At 35.6% G+C, this 25,595-nt stretch overlaps 1 protein-coding gene across 1 annotated transcript in view; it reads left to right on the top strand.

The window, feature by feature from the left end:
- Window positions 1-25,595, top strand: part of UBR3 (ubiquitin protein ligase E3 component n-recognin 3) — a gene marked incomplete at its 5' end in the record, with an annotated part of 238,879 nt that overhangs the window by 111,239 nt on the left and 102,045 nt on the right. The window contains 2 exon segments of the mRNA XM_080798665.1: window positions 13,570-13,719; window positions 24,998-25,131. Coding sequence (XP_080654791.1) covers window positions 13,570-13,719; window positions 24,998-25,131 — 284 coding nt within the window.

The raw sequence follows: 25,595 nt of genomic DNA, 5'->3' as shown, positions 1-25,595 counted from the left end.
TGAGTAGAGAGCCTGATGTGGGGCTTGATCCCAGAACCCTGGGATTATGACCTGAGCTGAAGGCAGAGGCTTTAACCCACTGAGCCACCCAGGAGCCCCTTAAACGTTCTACATTTTAATTGTATAAATTATACAGTATAGGAGAGCATTAGGAAGGACATATTTTTTTCCCCAATCCCATCATACAAAGACATGTACATTACTGATGATATGATACTGTATATTATAATTTTGCTTTTATACACATTTTAACATACAAATATCCTTATATTATTATTAAAACTCCTGTTTCCTATAGTATTTAAAGTTGAAGAATGAATTTTTAAAGTTCATTGGAGAGATAGCAAGATATAGTGGCTTTGAACATGGACTCTGGAGCCTGGCTGCCTAGGTTCATACCTCAGCCACACCATTACCTGTGGCAATTTACTTAACCTCTCTCCACATCAGTTTTCACATAGAGAAAAAGGAATTATTATACTACCTACTTCCTAGGGTTGCTGTGAGGATTGAATGTATTAGTACATTTAAAACACTTAGAGTAGGGGCGCCTGGGTGGCTCAGTGGGTTAAAGCCTTTGCCTTCAGCTCAGGTCATGATCCCAGGGTACTGGGATCGAGCCCCACATCGAGTTCGCTGCTCAGCAGGGAGCCTGCTTCCTCCTCTCTCTCTCTCTCTCTCTCTCTGCCTGCCTCTCTGCCTACTTGTGATCTCTATCTGTCAAACAAACACTTAAGAGTACTTTGCATATAAGAAGTGTTTATAAGCATTGGCTATTACTATTCTTATTTTTAATTATATAATTTACTTAATATCCCTTTATAATTAGACTATAGTTTTCTTCTTTTTTTAAAAGATTTTTATTTACTTATATGAGAGAGAGAGTGCACGAGAAGGGGGGAGGGCAACTGGGAAAGGAAGAAGCAGACTCTCTGTGGAACAGGGAGCCCAATGCAGGGCTCAATTCGGAGATCCTGGGATCATGATCTGAGCCGAGGGCAGATGCTTAACCCACTGAGCCACCCAGGCTCCCCCTATGGTTTTTTCCTAATTTTAATTATAAATACTGTGTACCCAAAACTTTTTCTGTATTTTGAGTTTGGGTCTAAGAGTATGAGTTTTGGGGGATGATGGTGATACAATGTTTTGTATGTTAACTGTGTTCCCACCACTGTGCTGAATACATTCTGTATATTGACTTATTTGTCCTGACATCCCCATGAGAGAGGTGGTGTTATTCCAGACAAAGATGCCTAGACTCAGAGTAAGTAATTCCTCTGAGGTTATACTGTAGTAAATGGTAGGGCCTGGGCAATTGACAAGGCTTGTCTGCTTTTTACTGTTTCTTCATATTTGGAGCAAATAAAGGAGAGTTAAGTGCTCTTCCCCTAAGTCGGTAGCCATGGGATCAAAGGGACAGACATGAGATCAGTTGCCAAGTAAGTTGAACAGACCTGATGATTGATTGATTGATTGATTCAGGCACAAGGCACAAGATAGAAGGGATATGCAACATGTTTGGAAATTTTTGTTTTTTAAAAAACCAGAATGAAAAGAATACTGCTTTTCCAACAGCTGAAGCAAAATCTTGGATGTACCTCTATTAGTCTAGCCTGTTGTAGGGCCAGCCCTGTCCAAATCACATGAACTGAAAGGGAGTGGTGAGGGGGCAATTCTGCTAAACAAAAACTGAAGTCTGCTGTCAGCAGAAGGGCAGGAGATACTAGGTAAGTTGAAATAACATTTGTCCACCATACCCAGCCTTTAAGATTTCATTGGGAATGTGGGATTGTCCAAGCAGCAGCTGGCACACATCAGGATTTGGTTGATTTTTATTGTTGTTGGTTGTAGAGGGAGCTGTTTATTTTGTTATTTAATAATACAGTTTAATTTGAGGTTTATCCTTTTATTTTTTAACATGTATGCTAAATATTAAGTGTTATCATTTGTATAAGAAGGGAGGGTAAAGATATGAATGTGTTTTATAAATTATGTTGAGATATAAAAATATTTATATCCCTAGTGTCCTTTTCTTAGGTAAATGATAACATACTATGTATACTTTCTTTACCTTGTTTTTTTCCACTTAACATTCTATCCTGGAGATCCCACCATGTAGTGTATAGAGATCTTCTTCATTCCCTTTTCTAGCTGTGCAGTATTCCATTTTGTAGGTTTCTCCTTCCCCCCATATTTTATTCAAATGGTCTTCTGTTATTGGAATTTGGGTTGTTTCTACTACAAATAGCACTGCAGTGAATATCCTTGCATATGTATCTATTCATATTTTGATAATGTATCTATAAGATGGATTTTTAGAAGTGGTATTGCTAGGTCAAAGGGTAAATACATATGTAATTTTGCTAGATATTGTTAAATTGCTTTCATAGGAGTTGTACTGTTCTGCATTCCTATCAACATTGTGTCATAGTATCAATTTCCTTACATCCTTATCATTAGAATAAGTTGTCAAACTTTTGTTTTTTGATAACGTGATAGGGGAGAAGAAATGGTAATATAGTCTAATTTTAATTAGCATTTCTCTTACTATTAAAAAGGATGATCTTTACATTTTTAACTGCTTCTTATTCCCTGATATATTTTTTTGCTGCTGTAGACACTTTGGGGTATAATTTTATCATAAATTAGATTCTTTTTTAGTGCTGTTCCATTTCCTTAGAATCAGGCATGGCTGTGAACTTTGTTCTCTTTCAGGTAGGACCGATCTACTTGTGGCATTGGAATGCATGTAGTGCATAGTTTTATGTATCTATGGCTGTTGCATATATGTTTAAAAACATTTTATGAAGTATTGTAGTTTTGAATTATTCTCTGTAACTTGTGAAATTCTTGCTTTCTCAACTGAGTAGAAACTTCTTGAATTCCTTTTCAATGAAATTAGAAAGCAGATCTCATGAACAGAATATTTTTTGCACTGTTTGCTCTGAATATAAATATATCCGTTTTCAGGATGGTGTTAGTCTGTCATGTTTTTAAAATTTTTATTTAAATTCCAGTTAGTTAATGTACAGTGTAATATTAGTTTCAGGTGTACAGTTTAATGATTCAACACTTAAATACAACACGATGTTCATCACAAGTACTCTCCTTAATCCCCATCACCTATTTGACCTATCCCCCATGGACCTCCCCTCTGGTAACCATCAGTTTGTTTTCTATAGTTAAGAGTCTGTTCTTGGTTTGTGTCTCTTTTCCCCCCTTTGCTCATTTGTTTTGTTTTTTAAATTCCACATACGAATGAAATCATATGGTATTTCTCTTTCTCTGACTAACTTACTTAGCTTAAAATAATACTCTCTAGCTCCATCCATGTCATTGCAAATGGCAAGATTTCATTCTTTTTTATGGCTGAGTAATATTCCATATCTCTCTCACACACACACACACACACACACACGTGCACGTGTGCATGCACACCTCCCCCCCCCATCTTCTTTATCCATTCATCAGTTGATGGACATGGGCTGTTTCCATAATTTGGCTATTGTAGATAATGCTGCTGTAAATATCCCTTTGAATTAATATTTTTATATTTTTTGTGTAAATACCTAATAGCGCAGTTGCTGGGTTGTACTGTAGTTCTTTTGACTTTTTGAGGAACTTCCATATTATTTTCCAGAGTGGCTGCACCAGTTTGCATTCCCATCAGTGGTGCAGGAGGATTACCTTTCTCCACATCCTAGACAACACCTGTTGTTTCTTGTGTTTTTGATTTTAGCCATTCTGACAGTGTGAGGTGGTGTCTTATTGTCACTTTGACTTGCATTTTCCTCATGATGAGTGATGTTGAGTATCTTTTTACATGTCTCTTGGCCATCTGGATGTCTTCTTTGGGAGAGTGTCTATTCATGTCTTCTGCCTATTTTTAATTGGCTTATTTGTTTTTTTGGGTGTTGAGTTGTATAAGTTCTTTATATATTTTAGATATATCATATCTTTATCAGATATGTCATTTGCAAATATCTTCTTCCATTCTGTAGTTTTCCTTTGTTTTGTAGAAGGTTTTTATTTTCATGTAGTCCCAACAGTTTATTTTTGCTTTTGTCTCCCTTGCCTCAGGAGACATACCTAGTAAGAAATTGCTACGGCTAATGCCAAAGATCAGTACTATGGCTTTTATTCTCCCCTAGGATTTTAAAGGTTTCATGTCTCACATTTAGGTCTTCAATCCATTTTGAATTTATTTTTGTGTATGGTAAGAGAAAGTGGTCCAGTTTCATTCTTGCATGTTGCTGTCCAGTTTTCCCAACACCATTTGTTGAAGAGACTGTCTTTTTTCATTGTGTATTCTTTCTTGCTTTTTTGAAGATGAATTGACCATATAGTTGTGGGGCTATGTCTGACATTTTATGTCAGTGTGTGTGTGGTGTGTTTCAAAAACTGCAGCCCATAAATAAAAGTTATATTTTGGTTATTTGTTCTATAAAAAAGGCACACACTTATACCAATCTAAAACATTTTTTAAAAAGTATAATAGTGTGCTTAATATATCATATAAAGCTAAATGAAAGCAAAGCTAATCATCTCTTCCTGTGTTCCTTTTAACCTCACCCCTCTGGAATAAATTACTGTAAACAGACTTTCTTGCTTCATAAGAATACATATAAAAATTATATAACTGGATTTTGTGGGTTTTTTTTCTGAAATAAAATTATACTGTATATAAGGCTGTGTACTTTGCTTCCTTTTTAAAAAATTTAATGTATCATGAATATCCCTGAAAATTATATATGGTATATATAGATCTCTTTTTATCCCAGATTTCATTATGAACACGTGTGTGTGCACACATGCATGCAGTATTACATGAATGAGATTAATATACACACTTTTAATTTGTGTTATTTTTTCTTTTTCTTCCATGACCTGTGATTGCAACTTGGTTTGTGTATTCCTGTGGTTTTCTCTATATTTGTATAATCATATACAATCATACTAAGATTATATGGTCATTTAATCTTCTCCCTCTCTTTCTCCTCCTTCTTCTGCCTTCTTCCTTCCTTGTTTTTGGTCATTGTTTACTTTACCAAGTGAGATCTTCCTCCCTTCCTTCCCTTCCCTGCTCTGTATCTCAGTAATACTTCTAAGTCTTTACCAATAGTACTGATTCAGCAGTTCTCAACCTTGGTGCATATTAGACTCATGATAGCCTCCTTGCAGTAATACCTGTGCCTAGGCTCCACTATAGACTAGTTAAAGAAGAGTCTTTGAGAGTGGGGGTCAGGCATAGTGAAAGTTCCCAGCTGATTCTAATGTGCAGCCAAAGTTGAGAACCACTGCTTTAATTTAGTGTTTCTTTTCTTTATTTGGGGGCAAGTGGGAAAATCCCATAATGGTCCATAAGGAAGTAGTTTACTCAGCATGTCTTTATTATTGGACATTCACTTTATTTTCAGTTTTTTTTTTTTATTCTGCTCTACCTCAATAGTGCTGCAGTAAACAATCAATGTTAAGTTTCTGAAATTGGAATATCACTGTATGTATCTACTCTTTGATAGCCACTAGATGGAGATAAGTGTTTATATATGGTTCTAATATGTATTAACCAAAATTTCTAAAGATCTAGTTATAGTGATGTAAATGTGACATTTAACTCATATTTTTTCTGTGTGTTGCCTGTTTAAAGTACAAAAAGGTCTTTCTTAGAATTTTTGGGTTTAAGAATTTGACATTTTCCTACAAAGCTAAATTTAGTCTGACCATATGTTCCAGCCATCATGTTGTTAGGTATTTAACCAATTGATGTAAAAATATAGGCCCACACAAGAATCTGCACATGAATGTTTATTGAAGCTTTATTTGTAATCTCTCAAAACTGGAAGTAGGGGCACCTGGGTGGCTCAGTGGGTTAAAGCCTCTGCCTTCGGCTCAGGTCATGATCCCGGGGTCCTGGGATCGAGCCCCGCATCGGGCTCTCTGCTCGGCAGGGAGCCTGCTTCCCTTCTTCTCTCTCTGCCTGCCTCTCTGCCTACTTGTGATCTCTGTCTGTCAAATAAATAAATAAAATCTTTAAAAAAAACCAACAAAACTGGAAGTAGCCAAGATGTTTTTCAATAGATGAATGGATAAGCAAGTTATGTATATGCAAATTATATGTATAAGCAAATATGTACAAGCAAATTATATATCCATATAGTGGAGTATATTCAGCAATAAAAAAGAATGAACTATCAAGCCATGCTACAACTGGGATGAATCTTAAATGCATATTGCTTAATGAAAATAATTAGTATACTGTATGTTTCTAATTATACAACATTTTGGAAAGGCCAAAACTATATATAGTGAACAAATCAGTGGTTGCCAAAGTTGGGGAATGGGCTTAAATAAGTGAAGCACAAGGTATTTTTTAGAGTAGTGGAATTATTCTGTATGAGACTTACAGTTGGATATGTAACACTATGCATCTGTCAAAACTTTACAACAGTAAGGTGAATTTTAATTTATTCAAGTTTAAAAAGTCATTTAGGAGGTTGGAGGTCCCAGGATGGACTACAGAATGTGACAAGAGAATCTATATTACAAATACGTGAAACAACCTCGTTTAGGGGATGGGGAGAAAAGGTGCTAAGTAACTTTGGAAATTAGTGGAGTCTGTAATACTGAAGCCGAAGGGAACTACACACAAGCACTGTAGTCTAGTTGATAACATTACTCCTGTGGCAGTATGGGTTTACTCTTCTGAATCCCCTATCCTTATGTACTGAACAGTTAGGTAAATGGATGTGGATGATGGGAGCCAGATTTCTCACTGTTGGAGTGGGAAGTAATAGATAGGCAAGAGGAGAAGGCGGAATGGTTCATGTGGTAATAGAGTTCATGTGGGAAGTAATAGATAGGTTATGTATCTATCTATATGTATCTATGTAATAGAGTTCATGTGGGAAGTAATAGATAGGTAATGGTTCATGTGGGAAGTAATAGATAGGCAAGAGGAGAAGGCGGAATGGTTCATGTGGTAATAGAGTTAGATACTGAAAGTGCTCCCAGTGGCCAAGCCGGAACAATTTATTCAAGAAAATAAATAGTATCAGATTATAACCCTGAGTATAACATAAATATCCTGAATTCATACTTATATAAATAAACAAATGAATAAGTAAATGAGGAAGAATAGATTTCCCATGCAGAAGAATTCCAAACAATTTATGTAGATAACTCACCCTCAAGCACATGGAACTGCTCTCCCCGACTCCACAAGTATAGGCTGTGCTTCGTGACTTCCTCCAAAAAGTACAGTGTGGAAGGGGCAGAGGGAGTAATGTTACAGTAGAGAAAGGTGGCAAATACTACCTTAACCAGATGATTTAGGTAAATATCAACAGCGATGTCATGTTGGTATTATGTACCTTTGATATGGTGTGATGAGAGTGGTACTTTACCTCAGTGGTCTTCCTTCCTAAAACCCATAACCTAGGACTGATCTTGAAAAAAACATTAGATGAGTTAGTATTAAGTAACATTCAACAGAACACCTGGCCAGTACTCCTCAAAACTGTCAAGGTCATCAAAAACAAGGAAAGTCTGAGAAACTGTCACAGCCAAGAGAAGCTTAAGGAGACATGGCAACTGAATATAATATGGTATCCTGGATGGGATTCTGGAATAGAAGAAGGACATTAGGTAGAAGCTAAGGGAATCTGAAGGAAATATAGACTTTAGTTAATGTATCAACATTTTACCAATAAAAATGGATCAGTAGTATACCAGTATTAGTTCATTGTGACAAGCATCTCCCTAATATAAGATGTAAAAGAAAACTGGGTATGGGGTATATGAACTCTTTGTAGTAGCTTGAACACTTCCCTACAAATCTAAAATTATTTTAAAATGAGATTGTTTTTTGGCAAGTAAAAAAAAAAATGAAGAGAAAAGCAAGAATGATGGTAATAAAAATAAAAAATAATAAAAAATAATACTTCCTTACTAGAATTAATGATGTGCACTGAGAGTTTTGCCATTGTGGCATTTGTCACAGGGCAGTCAGACTTCTTAGTAGAAAACAGTAAACTCTAACAGTGTGCTTAGTTTATGATTAGTAACTCACTTAGTGGGTTGCTAGCAAGTAAGTACTCAGTTGTAGTTAAAAATTAAAGTGTATAGGGGCACCTGGGTGGCTTAGTGGGATGGGCCTCTGCCTTCGGCTCAGGTCATGATCTCAGGGTCCTAGGATTGAGCCCCACGTCGGGATCTCTGCTTGGAGGGGAGCCTGCTCCCCTCCCCCCCCCCCGCCTCTCTGCCTGCCACTCTGCCTACTTGTGATCTCTCTCTGTCAAATAAATAAATAAAATCTTTAAAAAAAAGTGTATTGTATGTTTTAAAACAAAATAAAAAGCTTCACATTTTAGATCAGTTTATGCAATAAAGAAAATTCTCTGTGCCTTCCACTGAGCTACAAACCACACTTCACACTGTGATACTCGTGCTTTGCAGTTGACTGTTCCCAGAGGAGGCCTAATGTTTTGAAACAAAAATATGTTTCTCGTAATTTTGAGTGCATTAAATATATCTTCCCTACATCTTTTATCTTTTCTTTCCTCTATTCATCCAAGAAAACTTCAGAAACACAAAGACAAAACATGCACCAAGAAGATTTTTGATTGTTTTACAAATACTTATTTTAGTTTAATCCAGTGAGTTCATGTCAAAGGTAAAAGTAAAGGCAAAGCTATTTTTAATTAAAGATTAATTCTATGTGAAAATAGATTTTAAGCAATTTAAACCAATATTAGAATAAGAAATTTTGCATAACAGTATCAACTCTTGAAGTGGAATTGTAATATTTATGAATACTTAAGCTTTTCACTTTGGTGATGTTAAAACGAGTAGTTGACTAAAATAGGTGTTAAAATGCTGCCGTTGGAAAATGATTTTTAATCCCTTAAATCAGAAAATATCTGAATGGAAACACCTTTATCACTTTAAATATTAGCTTTCATGATTCACATATCTCAGTAAGGCAGAGTTCTTAAATTCTTTCCAGAGGTTACATACTGTAATTAACATACAATAGAAATTTTGTCAGTTAGCAGTTACTATGTAACAAACCATCCCCAAATTTAGTGATTTAAAACAACAGCCACTTATTATTTCTCCTGAATTAGTGGTTAGTGAGTTGGCTGGTAGTTTTAATTTGGACCTGACTTTTCTGTGAGAGGTTTAACTGGTTGGTTGAGATCTGCTATTCAGCTGATTGGGACTGAGCTGAAATGATGGGACAACCTGACACTGCTCCATGTGGGTTCTCCTCAAGCGAGCTAGCCCAGACTTATTCTCATATAGGTGACATGGTGTAGAGTGCAAAAAAGAAAGAAAGAGGGAAAGCATGCAAGGTCATGTGAGCCCTTGTATTGGAAAAGCATGTTACTTCTGCCTCATTCTCTCGAGTAAAGCAAATCAAGACCAGCTCATATACAAAGGGTGGGGAAGTAAATTTTACATTTTGATAGGAGGAGTTTCAAAGTCATATTGCAAAGATCATAGAAACAGGGATGGAGAAGTGGAGAATTGGGGCCATTTTGCAGTCATTCTAAAATAGTGATTGTAAACAGAACTTTGGCAAATTTGAAATAGTATTCAGAAGAATCACCTGCTTAATTTAGGTAGATTCTTTTCTGTTCATGTAAAATCAAATAGGTGAATTAACTATCGCTTTATTTTGCCTTTATTGTAATAATATTCCTTATGGTAATTTAAAATAGGCACTGTTGTTTTTAAAGGGCAAGTGTCAATTTTAAACAGAAACACATTTTAAATTTTTAAATTTTATTTAAATTATTTTTTATTAATATATAATGTATTATTTGCTTCAGGGGTACAGGTCTGTGAATCATCAGTCTTACACAATTCATAGCACTTACCATAGCACATACTCTCCCCAGTGACCATAACCCAGCCACCCTGTCCACCCCCTCCCCCACCCCTCACCCAGTAACCCTCAATTTGTTTGCTGAGATTAAGAGTCTCTTATAGTTTGTATCCCTCCTGGTCCCATCTTGTTTCATTTTTTTCCCTCCCTGCCCTCCACGACCCCCGACCCTGCCTCTCACATTCCTCATATCAGAGAGATCATATGATAATTGTCTTTCTCTGATTGACTTACTTCACTTAGCATAATACCCTGTAATTCCATCCATGTCATTGCAGATGGCAAGATTTTAGGGCTTTTTGATGGCTGCATAGTATTCCATTGTGTGTGTGTGCGTGTGTACACACGTGTACACACGCACACACACCACATCTTCTTTATCCGTTGATGGACATCAAGGTTCTTCCCATAGTTTCGCTATTGTGGACATTGCTGCTATAAACATTTGGGTGCATGTGCCCCTTCGGATCACTACCTTTGTATCTTTAGGGTAAATACCCAGTAGTGCAATTGCCAGATCATAGGATAGCTCTATTTTCAACTTTTTGAGGAATTTCCATACTGTTTTCCAGAGTGGCTGCACCAGCTTGCATTCCCACCAACAGTGTAGGAGGGTTCCCCTTTCTCTGCATCCTTGCCAACATCTCACATTTTAAATTTAATTGTGTTGAAAGTCAAAGTAGAATTTAAGTAATTGAAGTATGATTTGTAGCAGGAATGTTTTCATTATTAGAATCGTCTCTGGTTGTTCTTGAATTGATCATCTTTGACTATTACTATCTCAGTTTTGCATCAGTCTTCATTTTTTAAATTTACCTAAAAGAAATCATTGTAATCTCTTCATTGCATCAGTTTGTATGACATATCTTTTTAGAATTATTTTTTCTTTTTTGGTGTGGAAAATATGTACAGGTATTGATGTCTGCATGTGATTGGCAGAATTAAGTATCTTTATTATAATACTTATTACAGAATATACCCTGTTATGCTGTTCATTTAATAAAGCTTAAACTTTTCAGCTTTTTGTTGAAATATAACATACGCATAGAAAAGTGCATGCATGTATCATGAGTATAGAACTATATGAGTTTTTAAAAAATATTTTATTTATTTATCTGACAAAGAGAAAGACTAGGAGAGGGAGAAGCAGACTCCTTGTTGAGCAAGGAGCCTGATTCAGGACTTCAGGACACTGGGATCATGACCTGAGCTGTAGGCAGGTGCTTAACTGACTGGGCCACCCAGGCACTCCATGCTTTCTGAGTTTTTAAAAACTGGGTGTTCCTGGGTAATCAGCATCTGGGTTGAGAAATTGAACATTACCAGCATCCTCTAACCTCTTTTTGTTCTCTGTCACTGCTTCATGTTCTCTGTTACTGCCTGCAAGAGTAACAAGTATCCTTATTCCTAATCCTATACATGAGTTTTGCCTGTTTTTGTTCTTTATGTAACCATTTAAATATAATACATACTCTTCTAAGCTTGACTCTTTCTGAATAAGATGCTGTTAATATTTCTCCATGTCTGTATAGGTGAGGAATAATAACTATATATAATTTGGTCAGAGATCCTTTTAAAATTTTAACTAAAATTTTGAAATTGGGTACTGAATGATAGACTCAATTATAAGTTACCAGTAACAAATATACATACATTTTTATTGGAGGGATAACATATTTTAATTCATTATCGAGTATACAGAAGCAGTGGTTTTTTTCTTTTAAGAAATAAAGCATGATCTTTTTAGTTTCTTGAGGAAAAGCAAAAAGGGACGTTAGTGTCTAATTACTAAAATTAGAATTCATATAAAATTTACTGTGCATGAAAAAGAGGTCATCTATTTTACTTTCATGCTTTTAACCCTGTATCACTATAGAAGATTACCAAGCCTTACTTTAAAAAGCTCTAGAAAGAGGGGCACCTGGGTGGCTTAGTGGGTTAAAGCCTCTGCCTTCAGCTCAGGTCATGATCCCAGGGTCCTTGGATCGAGCCCCGCATCAGGCTCTCTGCTCTGCGGGAGCCTGCTTCCTCCTCTCTGTCTGCCTGCTTGTGATCTTTGTCTGTCAAAAAAAACAAAACAAAACAAAACCCCAAAAAATACACTCCAGAAAGAGTGATTTAGCAGCTTCTTTGATAATGTGTTTTGCTGTGGGGATTTCCCTGAAGTTTTCAAGTTTATTGCACCAAAATAGAAAAAAGGAAAACTATGTGTGTGAGATAGAGTCAGTGACATTTTAGTTCTTTAGCATCTAATTTGAGACAATTTTTTCATGTCACTTCAAGTCAGGTATTTCTTTTTCTTTTGAACTTGAGAGCAATCAGTTACATTCCCTCTTTTCTGTACTAAAGTTTTCTCCCTAAAAAAACAGAGCAATCATGTATCAAATCTTAATACCCTCTGGTACTTCTTTCGAAATCTTTTCATTTTGACCAGTTAATCGTATTTCCATTAGCACTAAGCTTTCTGGTTCTGATTCTATTCTAGTTCCATTGTATTCTATTGTTAAATTGTTTTTTCTCTGATTTCTTCATTGGCTTCTTTTTATTTCCATTAATACTGAGCATCATCCTAAGTTCTCTTTTGGGTTTCTGGCCCCATTTCTTCTCAGTAACTCTTAATACATATTAGATATATTTATTTGCATGAATCCTTATTAAAATGTATCTGAACTTGACATCTTTCTTTTTCTATTTCATGTATTTTTACCTATTTATTTAGATATGCCTCCATCTTTTATTAAACATGTCATACATCATTTCTGTTTTTCTGGTCTTCCCAGTCCCCTCTACTTATTTCTTTGCCACTGTGGACAACATCATGATCTGCACAGAATGTAAGAGTCTTTATCTGAATATCATTATTGGCTCAGTGTTTAATTTCTTGCTGTTAATGACATTAATACCAGAGGATTACAGTTATTTTCTATAGTAGTTCTGCTTTATTAATATATATGGTTTTATTTAAATGATTTCCTTACATAAATGTATATTGATTATCATTATTGCTAAGATATAATCACTAGAATTCAAAATAAAGGAGAAATGTTTTGTTCCTCTTTTATCTCCTGGTAAATATTGCCATTTTCTTCCCCAGGAAGCTGTCATGTTATACATTTCCCTTCTGAAATGCCTTAAAAAAAAAATTAAAACAGTCTCCTAAAATTCTTTCCTTCCTGTGTTTTGGTTTCAGTTTTTTTTTATATGTGAATGATACAACAACATTTGAAGTGTATTTAACCATATAAATTAAAATCTTTCATAATAGGGGCACCTGGGTAGCTCAGTTCATTAAGCATCTCCCTTCTGCTCAGGTCATGATCTTGGGATCCTGGGATCGAGCCCCTCATCAGGCTCCCTGCTCACTGGGGAGTCTGCTTCTCCCTCTGCCTATGCCCTTTCTCCTGCTCATGTCTCTCTCTCTCTCTCCCCCCGCAACTATCTCTCTCAAATAAATAAATAAAATCTTTAAAAAACCAAAATCTTTCATTATATAAACTCTATTTTTTTTCTGAGTGAACGTTTTACTTCAAGGTTAATTTTTTTCCCATAGTTTTAATACTATATAACTTTATTGGTATTGAAGCACAAAATTATTTGAACTTGATTTTTTTTCTCTGTATTTTCATTGAAGAAAGATTTTTCTCCTCAAGAATTAAGAGCTGTAATTTTTTTTCCCTCAGATTCTCCTGAGAATGATATTCCTATGGAGATCACAACAGCAGAACCACAAGTTTCTGAAGCAGTATATGATTGTGTTATTTGTGGTCAGAGTGGGCCCTCCTCTGAAGACCGACCTACAGGATTGGTTGTACTGTTACAAGCATCCTCAGGTAAAATCAAAGTAATTTTTCAGTGGGATTATCTTAGAGCCTAAGTGTATACAACATATTAATAAATATCTGTATTAATTGAAAGTTATATCTTTGTCTGGATATAGCTGTAGATCTATATAGCAGGGATCAATTTAGATCTCTTAGCAAGGATTTTAAATTTGGTTTTATCTGGCTTTCCTGAGCATGAGTGTTAGAAGAAACTCTTTACAGAGAAGTCTCTCTATATGTTACAAAGTCTTTTTGCTTAAACTGTGATGGTGTATTACCTATCCTAGAAGGCCTGAACGGAGTTCAGCTTTCTTGACAATTTAATTGTTTTAAAGTTGGGAAGCGTTTTGAGCCCAGAAATATTGTCAGTTAAGTATTTTAACTACATAAGGCACATTCAGGCAGTTTTGCCTTTATTTCTTGAGCTAGTAGAAGCAGTAATTCTTGAAACAGCTTGCTGAATATCTTTGCCAATATGTAAGTAAAAAATTTTTTAAAATTTATTTTAGAGAGAGCATGCACATGAGTGGGGGGAGGGGCAGAGGGAGAAGGAGAGACTCTCAAGCAGACTCTGCACTGAGCTGGGAGCCTGACATGGGGCTCCATCCCATGACCGAGATCATGACCTGAACTGAAATCAAGAGTCAGACATTTAACTGACTGAGCTACCCACGTGTCCCTAAAATTTTTTTGAAAAATTTTTGAAGGATTTGTCTGAATGCTCTCTATCATTCCCCATGCTAAAGTATTTTAAGGTGTGATAACTTTTACTCACTCTAGTCCTAATGTATTCAGTCCATTTTGAACAGGAGTTTGTGTGAAGCAAAGAGAAAATAAAATTCTTTGACATTTCTTCTGAGCATTTTTTCCTAGGGTGTTTATTCTCTAAATTAGTATAGTAAAGTGGAAAGAGATATGAGACTCCCCTGAGTTCAAATGCAAGTTTTGCTTGATATAATCTGGCTAAGTTTGTTGCTTTCTTTTAATTATGGAGATAATAGTGACTTCAGAGGATTGTTTGGTTAAGTAATGTAATATAGGCAAAAGGATCTAATGGGGTGCTGGTAAATTAGTATATCCTCTTCTTACTTTTCTTGCTTAAAAATAAAATTCCTTTGGAAAACCCCAATTGAATAGGACATTGGAGTAGAGCTGTCAAGACCAGAAAGGCCTGCTAAAAAGGAAATGTGTGGGGTACCTGGGTGGCTCAGTGGGTTAAGCATCCAACTCTTGATTTTGGCTCAGCTCATGATCTCAGGGTCATGAGATGAAGCCCTGTGCTCAGCGAGGAGTCTGCATCCCCCGTCTCCCTCTACCCTCCCCCTGCCCCTGTGCGCATGCGTACTCTCTCTCTCTCTCTCTCTAATAAATAAATGAATCTTTAAAAAAATAAGGAAATGTGTGAGAGTATTGGCTAGTTTTGTAGCTATTTCTGTTTTCTACTGCTGTGACAAACCTAGCCTATTAGATTATTACCACTTAACTTTTTATAACTTTTTCACCAAATACTTTATAATCATAAATGTTTTATTTTTTCCTTCATTCATTCATCCCACAAATATTTCCTGGGAACCTAGGTGCCAGATACTGTCATAGTATAAAACAAAGCAAAACAGAATCTCTGCCCTAATGAAGGCAGAGATTTTGTTTTTGTTGTTTTAATCTTTATTTGTTTATTATTTAATATGTTTAAAGTTGCTTTGACCAAATTGTCACTTCATTTAATTCTTTTTTACAATTTTGTACACTCACTAAACTTATTAATATTGGATAATTCCACTATATTGTAGCTCTTTTTTATAGATAGAAGGAAATGAATAAGAAACTAACATGAAAAAGCATTAGATCTCTAAAGAGTGACTTTAATTGGGAACTGTAGCAGGTGAAGTCTCTGGCTGTTTCCTAACTTTCTGAGCCTCACACACCTACTGACATCTTGCATTTTGCCACTCTCTACCTTTTTCCTTACTTCTGACCTCTATCTTTATTTTAATCTTTTTTTCTCTTTAATCTCTTTTTCTTTTATCTTTTTAAGTTTTAATATGGAATATTTTATTTTATTTTTTTCAAGTTTTTATTTAAATTCTAGTTAGTTAACATATAGTGCAATATTAGTTTCAAGAATAGAATTTAATGATTCATCACTTACATATAAAATCCAGTGCTCGTCAAAACAAGTGCCCATCATGCATTTAGCCCATCTTCCACCCATCTCCCCTCCATCAACTCTCGGTTTGTTCTCTAGTTGAGAGTGTCTTAGGATTTTCCTCTTTTTTTCCCCCCTTCCCCTATGTTCATCTGTTTTGTCTCTTAAATTCCACATATAAGTGAAATCAAGTATTTGTCTTTCTCTGACTAACCTGTTTCACTTAACATAATAAACTCTTAACTCCATCCATGTTGTTGCAAATGGCAAGATTTCATTCTTTTTGAAGGCTGAGTAATATTCTGTTGTGCGATATATCATATACACACACGCATGTGAGCGCACACACACACACAAAACATGTTCTTTATCCATTCATCAGACATTTGGGCTCTTTCCATAATTTGGCTATTATTGATAATGCTGCTATAAACATGTGTCCCTTTAAATTAGTATTTTTGTATCCTTTGAGTAAATACCTGGTAGTGTAATTCCTGAGTCATAGGGTAGTTCTATTTTTGACTTTTTGAGGGCCCACCATACTGTTTTCCAGAGTGGCTGCACCAGCTTGTGTAAGAAGGTTCCCCTTCCTCTGCATCCTCACCAACACCTGTTGTTTCCTGTGCTGTTTATTTTAGCCATTCTCACAGTGTGAGGTGATATCTCTGTTTCTGTAGTTCTGATTTGCATTTCCCTGATGATGACTGATGTTGAGCATCCTATCATGTGTCTCTTGGCCGTCTGTATATACACCTTCTTTGGGAAAATGTCTCTTTGTGGCTTCTTCCTATTTCTTAACTGGGTTATTTGTTTTTTGGGTGTTGAGTTTGATAAGTGCTTTATAGATTTTAGATACTAACCCTTTATCAGATGTGATTTGCGAATAACTTACCCCATTCCATCAGTTTCCTTTTAATTTTGTTGCTTGTTTCCTTTGCTGTGCAGGAACTTTTTATTTTGACGTAGTCCCAATAACTCATTTTTACTTTTGTTTCCCTTGCCATAGGAGATGTGTCTAGTAAGAAGTTGCTATGGCTGATGTTGAAGAGGTTACTGCCTGTGTTTTCCTCTAGGATTTTTATGATTTCAGGTTTCATATTTAGGTCTTTAATTCATTTTGAATTTATTTTTATGGATGGTGTAAGAAAGTGGTCCAGTTTCATTTTCTTGCATGTTGCTGTCCAGTTTTCCCAACACCATTTGTTGAAGAGACTGTCTTTTTTTACATTGGATATTCTTTACTGCTTTGTCAAAGATTAGTTCACCATATAGTTATGGGTCTGTTTCTGGGTTTTCTGTTTTGTTCTATTTATCTATGTGTCTGTTTTTGTGCCAGTATCATACTATTTTGATGGCTATAGCTTTGTAATAGAGCTTGAAGTCCAGAATTGTGGTGCCTCCAACTTTGCTTTTCTTTTTCAAGATTGCTTTGGTTATTTGGGGTCTTTTCTGGTTCCATACAAGGTTTAGCTCTGTGAAAAATGCTGTTGGTATTTGATCAGGATTGTATTAAATATGTAGACTGCTTTGGGTAGTATAGATATTTTAATAATATTTATTCTTCCAGTCTGTGAGCATGGAATGTTTTTTTCATTTCTTTGTGTCCTCTTCAATTTCTTTCTTTCATATTATTTTCAGAGTACAGATCTTACACCTCTTTGATTAGGTTTATTCCTGGTTATGGTATGGTTTTTGGTGTAATAATGATGGGATTGCTTCCTTGATTTCTCTTTCTGCTGCTTCGTTATTGGTGTACACAAATGAAATCAATTTTGTTATGTTGATTTTGCTGTGACTTTGCTAAATTCTAGTATCAGTTTTAGCAATTTTTTGGTGACTTTGCTAAATTCTAGTATCAGTTTTAGCAATTTTTTGGTGGAGTCTTTTGGGTTTTCTACCTAGAGTATCATGTCCTCTGCCAATAGTGAAAGTCTTTGATTTCTTCCCTGCCTATTTGAATGCCTCTTATTTCTGTTTCTTGTCTTATTGCTGAGGCTAGGACTTCCAGTACTATGTTAAATAACAATGGGGAAAGTGGATGTCACTGTTTTGTTCCTGACTGTAGAAGAAAAGCTCTCAGTTTTTCCCCACTGAGGATGGTATTAGCTGTGGCTTTTTTGTATATGGCCATTATGAAGTTGAGGTGTGTTCCCTCTATCCCTATTTAGTTGAGATTTTTATCAAGAATGGTTGCTGTATTTTGTCAGGTGCTTTTTCTGCATCTGTTGAGAGAATCATATGGTTATCCTTTCTTTTACTAATGTGGTGTTTCACATTGACCATTTTGTGGATATTGAACAACCCTGCATTCCCTGAAGCCCAGAAATAAATCTCACTTGATCATGGTGAATATGAATATGGAACATTTTAACCACATAATGGAGTAAAGACACTAGTGAAATGAACTTCCATGTCTCCATCAATCTTCAATAGTGATTAACTTGAGCTAATCTTATTTATCTTCCCCCGTGCCCCAAATTATATTGAAGCACATTCCAGACATCATTTCATTTCATCTATAAATATTTTACTGTTTTAGTTAAAAAGAAAGTTCTTGTTTTAAAACATAACCACAGTGACTCATAAGTAAATTAGTTCCTCAGTATAGTAAAATATCTAATCAGTGTTCAAAATTCTCCAGTTGTTTCTTATTTACTGTATTAGATTAATTAATTTATAGTTATAGGGTCTCCTTGTAATCTTTTAATTAGTAGTTTCCTTTTCATCTCCTGTCTTCCTCCTCCATTCTCCCAAGTAGGTGCTCTCCTACTCCCATACATTTTACTTTTTTTACAAAATTGGGTCATTGAAAAACATTTTGGATTTTGCTGAATATATCCCCATGATGTTTAACTCTTTCCTCTGTCCACTCTGTTTTCTGTCTGTTTGAGATATTCACTTTAAATGATGACTATTGCCTAGAGCAGTCAGTTCATCAGAGATCACAAATCTTTCATTTTTTGTTTATTACCTGAAATATTTCTATGAAAGAAATTTTACCTCATCAACTATCTTGGTTACTCTGACAAATAAATTATACCCGAAAGACAGGATAAATACCATCTTCTTTCCCTTTATTTAGTAGTGCTCCAAGTATTGAGGTAGTGGTTCTTTAGTACTCTCCCAAAATAATTAATTAGTACTTTTAGTATCATTATGATCTGTTGCAGTTAATTTCTTGTTGATATCACATTCTTCTTTGTTCAGTGAGAGCCTCTTCAAGTTACTTCCTCAGTTCTTTTGACACAAAACTTACAGACTTGGGAGTTTACATTTTCTGGCATGGCAAGTTATACCTTTCTGGCCCAGAAATCAGTCATTTCTCTAAGAAGCCTTAGTTTCTTTTACTGGGAAATGGTATTTAGAGACCACGGTCTGGGTGCTAGTTGTGCTTTTTGCTCTAGACTTTTTTATAGCCATCAATCCTTTATTGGCCTGTCTTGAAACCATGCATCAAAGAAGAGTCCCATGATTTCTGCCCGTAGTCTAACATTTGAGTTGTGCTGAATTGTAGACTTTTGATTATGAGCCCTTCAAAACACTGCTTAAGTTAAGGGCCTTTATAGCAGTTTTATAAAGTTCTAAAGGTATTGCTTTATATGCTCTCACTATTGTGCAGAATGTCTGTTGTAAATATTATTGACTTGGGGAGTTTCAGTTCTTCATAGAAGAATACAATATTATATAATCTTTTCCATTTTATTACTCACCACGGTCTTTGAAAAACTCAAGAAAGTCAGTGTTTTAATCTTAGTGCTTTAAAAAAGGTAATAAACAAAAAGCCTATAAAAGGAACTGAATCCAGAAAGACCTGCAGATTGAGATTGTTAAACCAAATATCAATGTTCTTGTAAGAAAAATGCAGATAGTCAAAAACATGAAGGGCAAGGAGGGGAGATGGAGCTGTAAAGGAGCAGAATTTTTGTATACTATTGGAAGTTGATATTAATGTTTCCCCCTTGACTCTTAGAAAGTGAAAGTAACCATTTAAGAAAAAACTAAGAAATGAGAAGAGAATCAATATGGTAAACTAGAATATTCAATTAATCACAAAAGTAAGTGGTAATAAACAAGTTGAGGAACATATAAAAATAAAAAGCAAAAAGCAGAATTAAGTCCTTCTAAATCAATAATTATTTGAAGTACAAATGGATTCAACTCTCCAATTAAAAGGCAGAGATTGATAGAATAGACTAAAAAACACGAATATCCTGTCTGTAGGAGACATTTTAGATCCAAAGACACAAATAGGTTGAAAATGGATGAGAAAGAGTATTCCATGCAAATAGAACCAAAAGAGAGCTGGGATGGCTATGCTAATTTCAGACAGAATGGATTTTAAGCAAAACATTGTCAAAAGAAGAAAAAGGACATTATATATTGATAAGTGAGTCACTCCATCAAGAAGATAAAATCGTTATGAGCATGATACACAGCAGAGCCACTTGGGTGACTCAGTTGGTTAAGTATCTGACTTTGACTTAGGTCATGATCTCAGAGTCCTAGGATCGAGCCGCATGTCCGTCCGGCTCTGTCATGCAGCAGGGAGTCTGCTTCCCCCTCTCCCTCTGCCCTGTGCTTGCTTATTCTCTCTGTCTCTCTCTCAAATAAATAAAGTCTTTGTTTGTTTGTTTGTTTTGTTTTAAAAGATGTAATACATACCAAACGGGGGCACCTGGTTGGTGCAATTGGTTAAACATCTGACTCTTGATTTTGGCTTAGGTCATGATCTCAGGTCATGATCTTAGGGTTGTGAGATTGAGCCCTGTGTCAGGCTCCTTGCTCAGTGCAGAATCTGTTTGGAATTCTCTCTTACCTCTCCCTCTGGCCCATCCCTCATGCTCTTTTTCTTTCTCAAAATAAATAACTAAATTTTAAAAAAAGAATACATACCAAACAACAGAAACCCAAAATATATGAAGCAAAAATTGATAGAATTAGAGGGAGAAGTAGTTTTATAATAATAGTTGAGACTTCAGTGCCCCATTTTAAATAATGGGTAGAACAACTAAACAAGATCAAAGAGGGAAAACACTTCACGGCACCCAGGTGGCTCAGTTAGTTAAGCCTCCGGACTGTTGACTTTGGCTGAGGTTATGATCTCAGGGCTGTGAGATCGAGACCCATGTTGGGTGTGTGCTGAGTGTGGAGTCTGCTTGGGAATCTCTTTCTCCTTTTCCCTTTGCCTTTTCCCCCACCTCTCTCTCTCTCTCTCCCTCTCTAAATTAAAAAACAAAAACAAAACCACATCACTTTAACAACAGTACAAAACAGATCTAACCAACTTATATAGAACACTTTATCCAACAAGAGTAGACTACACATTTTTCTCTGTTGTACATGGAACATTCTTCAAGATAGACTATGTATTAGGCCACAAAAGAAACCATAATCCATTTAAAAAGATTGAAATCATCCAAAATATTCTCTCTGATCAGAATGGAATGAAACAAGAAATCATTAACAGAAAACTGGAAAATTCACAAATAAATGGAAATTAAAATAACACATTCTTTTTAAAAATTTTTATTTTATTTTTTGTTTTTGACTTTTTAAAAATTTTATTTTTTTTCAGTGTTCCAAAATTCATTGTTTATGCACCATACCCAGTGCTCCATGCAATATGTGCCCTCCACAATACCCACCACTAGGCTCACCCAACCCCGCACCCCCTTCCCTTCCAAAACCCTCAGTTTGTTTCTCAAAGCCCACCGTCTCTCTCATGATTTATCTCTCCCTCTGATTTCCCAGTTACGCTGAGTGAAATAAGTCAATCAGAGAGAGTCAGTTATCATATGGTTTCACTTACTTGTGGAACATAAGGAATAACTTGGAGGACATTGGGAGATGGAGAGGAGAAGTAAGTTGGGGGAGAATAACACATTCTTAAACAACTACTGGGTCCAACAAGAGATTACAAGTGAAATTAGAAGATACTTTGAAATAGGGCGCCTGAGTGGCTCAGTGGGTTAAAGCCTCTGCCTTCGGCTCAGGTCATGATCCCAGGGTCCCGGGATCGAGTCCCCCATCGGGCTCTCTGCTCAGCAGGGAGCCTGCTTCCTCCCTTCTCTCTCTCTGCCTGCCTCTCTGCTTACTTGTGATCTGTCTGTCAAATAAATAAAATCTTAAAAAAAAAAAGATACTTTGAAATAAATGAAAATGAAAACACAACATACCAAAGCCTATGGGAAAATAGTACACAGAAGGAAATTTGTAACTGTAAATGTTTACATTAAAAACAAAGATCCCAAATCAATAACCTAACTTTACACTTTTAAGGAACTTGAGAAAGAAAAGCAACCTAAACCCAAAGCTAGCAGATGGAAAGAAATAATGAAGATTAAAGCATAGATAAATGAAATAGAGAATAGAAGAACAGTAGAAAGAGTCAGCAAAAGCAAAATTTGAAAAGCAAATTTGAAAATGTCAAAATTGACAGTTTTATAGCTTGACTGGCCAAGAGTTAAAACAACAACAACAACAACACAGAAATAACTAAAATCAGAAATGAAACTTGTGAACATTACCACAGTCTTATAGAAATAGAAGACTATAAAGGAATATTATGAACAATTTTATGTCAACGAATTTGATATCCTAGATGAAATGGATAAGTTCCTAGAAACACAGAAACTACCAAAACTGACTCAAGAAGAAATAGAAAATTTGAACAGACATTGAACAGTTAAAGAGAGTGAATCAGTAGTCAAAAACTTCTCAACGAATGAAGGCCCAAGACCAGGAAGCTTCACTCATGATGCTACCAAATATTTAAAGAATTATCATTAGTCCAAACTTAAAAAAAAAAAAAAAGAAAAAGAAAGGGAATATTTGCTAACTCATTCTATATTAACAGCCTTATCCTGATACCAAAGATACATAAAAATATCACATGAAAAGAAAATGATAGACCTAGTATCTTTTATGAATATAGATCCAGAAATCTTCAAAAAAAATCCTAGCAAGTCAAATCCAGCAGTGTATTAAGAGGATTATACATTATACTTAATATTATTTTAGTTCTTAGTATCTCCCTCCTTCTATTTCTTCTTTCTGCTGCTGCTGTAAATCTCTTCAGAACTTAGGGCCCACATTCATATACCTAATACTGTTTCCTGAAGAATGGTCTTCCCATGCTTACTGAGTCTTCTAATAATGTATGGGACTGTATGTTTATATCCCCACTCCCTCTTTTTGTGATTTAGATATTTTACAATTATAAAATCTTATTAATATTATTTTTTCCCTCTTGCTGTATACCTCTTTCCCAACTTTTCATTTTGAAAGTTTTGGATCTACAGAATACTCTTTCCCTGCACTCAAAAATTGTTGACATATTGCCATGTTTGTTTTTCTTTTCCTCTTTTATCTATACACACATACACACACACACATACTTTTTAGAAGAAAATGGCAGATGTCATGATGTTTTTTATCTCTGAATACTTAAGAATGTATCTCCTAAGAACAAAGATATTCTTCTATATTATTATACCCAAGAAATTTAATAGTAATATCTAATATTTTGTGTTCAAATTCTCTCAGTATTTTTATAACAGGTTTTTAAAATAAAGGTTGATTGATTATTTATTTATTTATTTGACAAAGAGAGAGAGAGAGAGAGAGAGAGAGCGAGAGCGAGCGTAAGCAGAAGCAGAGGGAGTGGAGCAGGGGGAGAGCAGCAGGCAGATGGAGAAGGAAAAGCAGACTCTCCAGCTGAGCTGGGAGCCCAATGCAGGGCTCAGTCCCAGGATCCTGGAATCATGACCTGAGCCAAAGGCAGACATTTAACTAACTGAGCCACCCAGGCACCTCAGATTTTTTTCTTGATCCAAGAAAACGATCATACATTGCATTTAGTTGTCATTTCTTTTTCTTTTTTCTTTAAGATATTATTTATTTATTTGAGAGAGAGTGCAAGCTGGGGACAGGGGGAGGGGAGATTCAGGGGAAGAAGCAGACTCTCTGCTGAGCAGGGAGCCCCGTGTGGGGCTTGATCCCAGAACCCTAGGATCCTGACCTCAGCCAAGGGCAGACACTTAACTGACTGAGTCATCCAGGTGCCTCTTAGTTCTCATTTCTTGTTAGTTTCCTTGACTAAAATAGTTTCTTTAGGCCCTTTTAAAAATTTTAAAGAGTCTAGGTCAGTTCTGTAGAATATCTCATTTTCCGGATTCATGTGATTATTTCCTTATTAGGTTTAAGTTAAACATTTTTGGCAATGGTATTATATAAATGATGTCCCTTCCCATTCCATCACGTTAAGAGGCTCATAGTGACAGTTTGTCTCATTATTGGTGATGCCAACCAAGTTTGATCGCTTGGTTATGGTGGTAGGTAATCTATAGGATGATACATTGAGACTCTGACACTTTACCCTTTTACTTGATGTTCCTTGCCTGAATCAATGCGTGTGTTATCTGTTACTATTACTCTTTTCAGTACTCAAATTTTCTCAAATTTGGCCATCAGAACTCCTGCAGGTCTTCATGATGTGGCCCCTCCGTGTTTGAATACCTCCTTGCTCTTTATCACATACAATTCCGGGCTCCAACCCTAGATGCACTTCTTTTTCCAAGGATCTCTGTTTCCTTTTAGTGAGAAATAGAATATTTAGAAATAAAGGTTATTGATACTGGAGAATCATAACTTCTAGGCTTTTTCAGTGGACATATTTTGAAAACCATTCATCCTCCATTACAAACCATCTATCCATCCACCCAAAGTTCATACTAATCTTTTAGTGTTATTTCAAAAAAAAAAAAAGTCAGATTTTAAAAAATTATTTATTTATTTGACAGGTGGGAGGGGTAGAGGGACAGGGAGAGGGAGAGAATCTCAAGCAAACTCCACACTGAGCATGGAGCATATGTAGGGCTGTCTCACAACCCTGAGATCATGACCTGAGCTGAAGCCAAGAGTTGAATGTTTAACCCAACTGAGCCACCCAGGCACCCTTGTCATATTTTAAGATTTATTTACTCTCTAGAAGAAAACTAAAATATCACTTTTTGGGGGGTCTTTAAAAAATATCCTAATTGTAGAAAAATTAGTATAGCTTGTGATAAATAACAACTTTCTGTGAATCATGTTGAATCAGGTTGGTTATTTAATGAGCTCTTATTTTTGTTGTTAATGTAGTTTTAGGGCAGTGCCGTGACAACATTGATCCAAAAAAATTGCCTATCACTGAAGAGGAGCAGATTTACCCTTGGGATACATGTGCAGCAGTTCATGATGTGAGACTTTCATTATTACAGCGTTATTTTAAGGATGTAAGTACCCTTTTTATCAAATAGTATTTTTGTCAGCAAAATTGATGGTTACTTCTCTCCAGAGTTTTACTTTTTATTTTTTCTTCTATCAAATTTCATTCTTATTTGGAATGTTGAAGTTTATTAGGAAGAAAGTTACTACATAGGTAGGAAAGAAATGGAAATCTGTTAATAAGTAAAAATTTCAGGTTGTAAGTGTTACAACTATGTTTCAAATGTTGTTTATTGCGAGATATACACATTCAGTTCAATGCAATGATTTTCACTCTATAAAAACTTTTAGATTTACATTGAATATTTTATGAAGATTTTTGCCTCCTTTTATTTTCATTTAAAGATATACTATAAGATCTCATTATGATGCTTTAAAAATGTAAAGTAAACAATAACTGACCTAGTAATGATGAGCATCAGAATAGGATGTGGTTCAGTAGCCTGGACTGAGGAGAAGGCTTCTGGTGGGT

The sequence above is a fragment of the Martes martes genome (assembly GCF_963455335.1).
Source record: "Martes martes genome assembly, chromosome: 3".
NCBI lineage: Eukaryota > Metazoa > Chordata > Mammalia > Carnivora > Mustelidae > Martes > Martes martes.
This window is presented reverse-complemented; position numbering and strand designations above follow the sequence as displayed.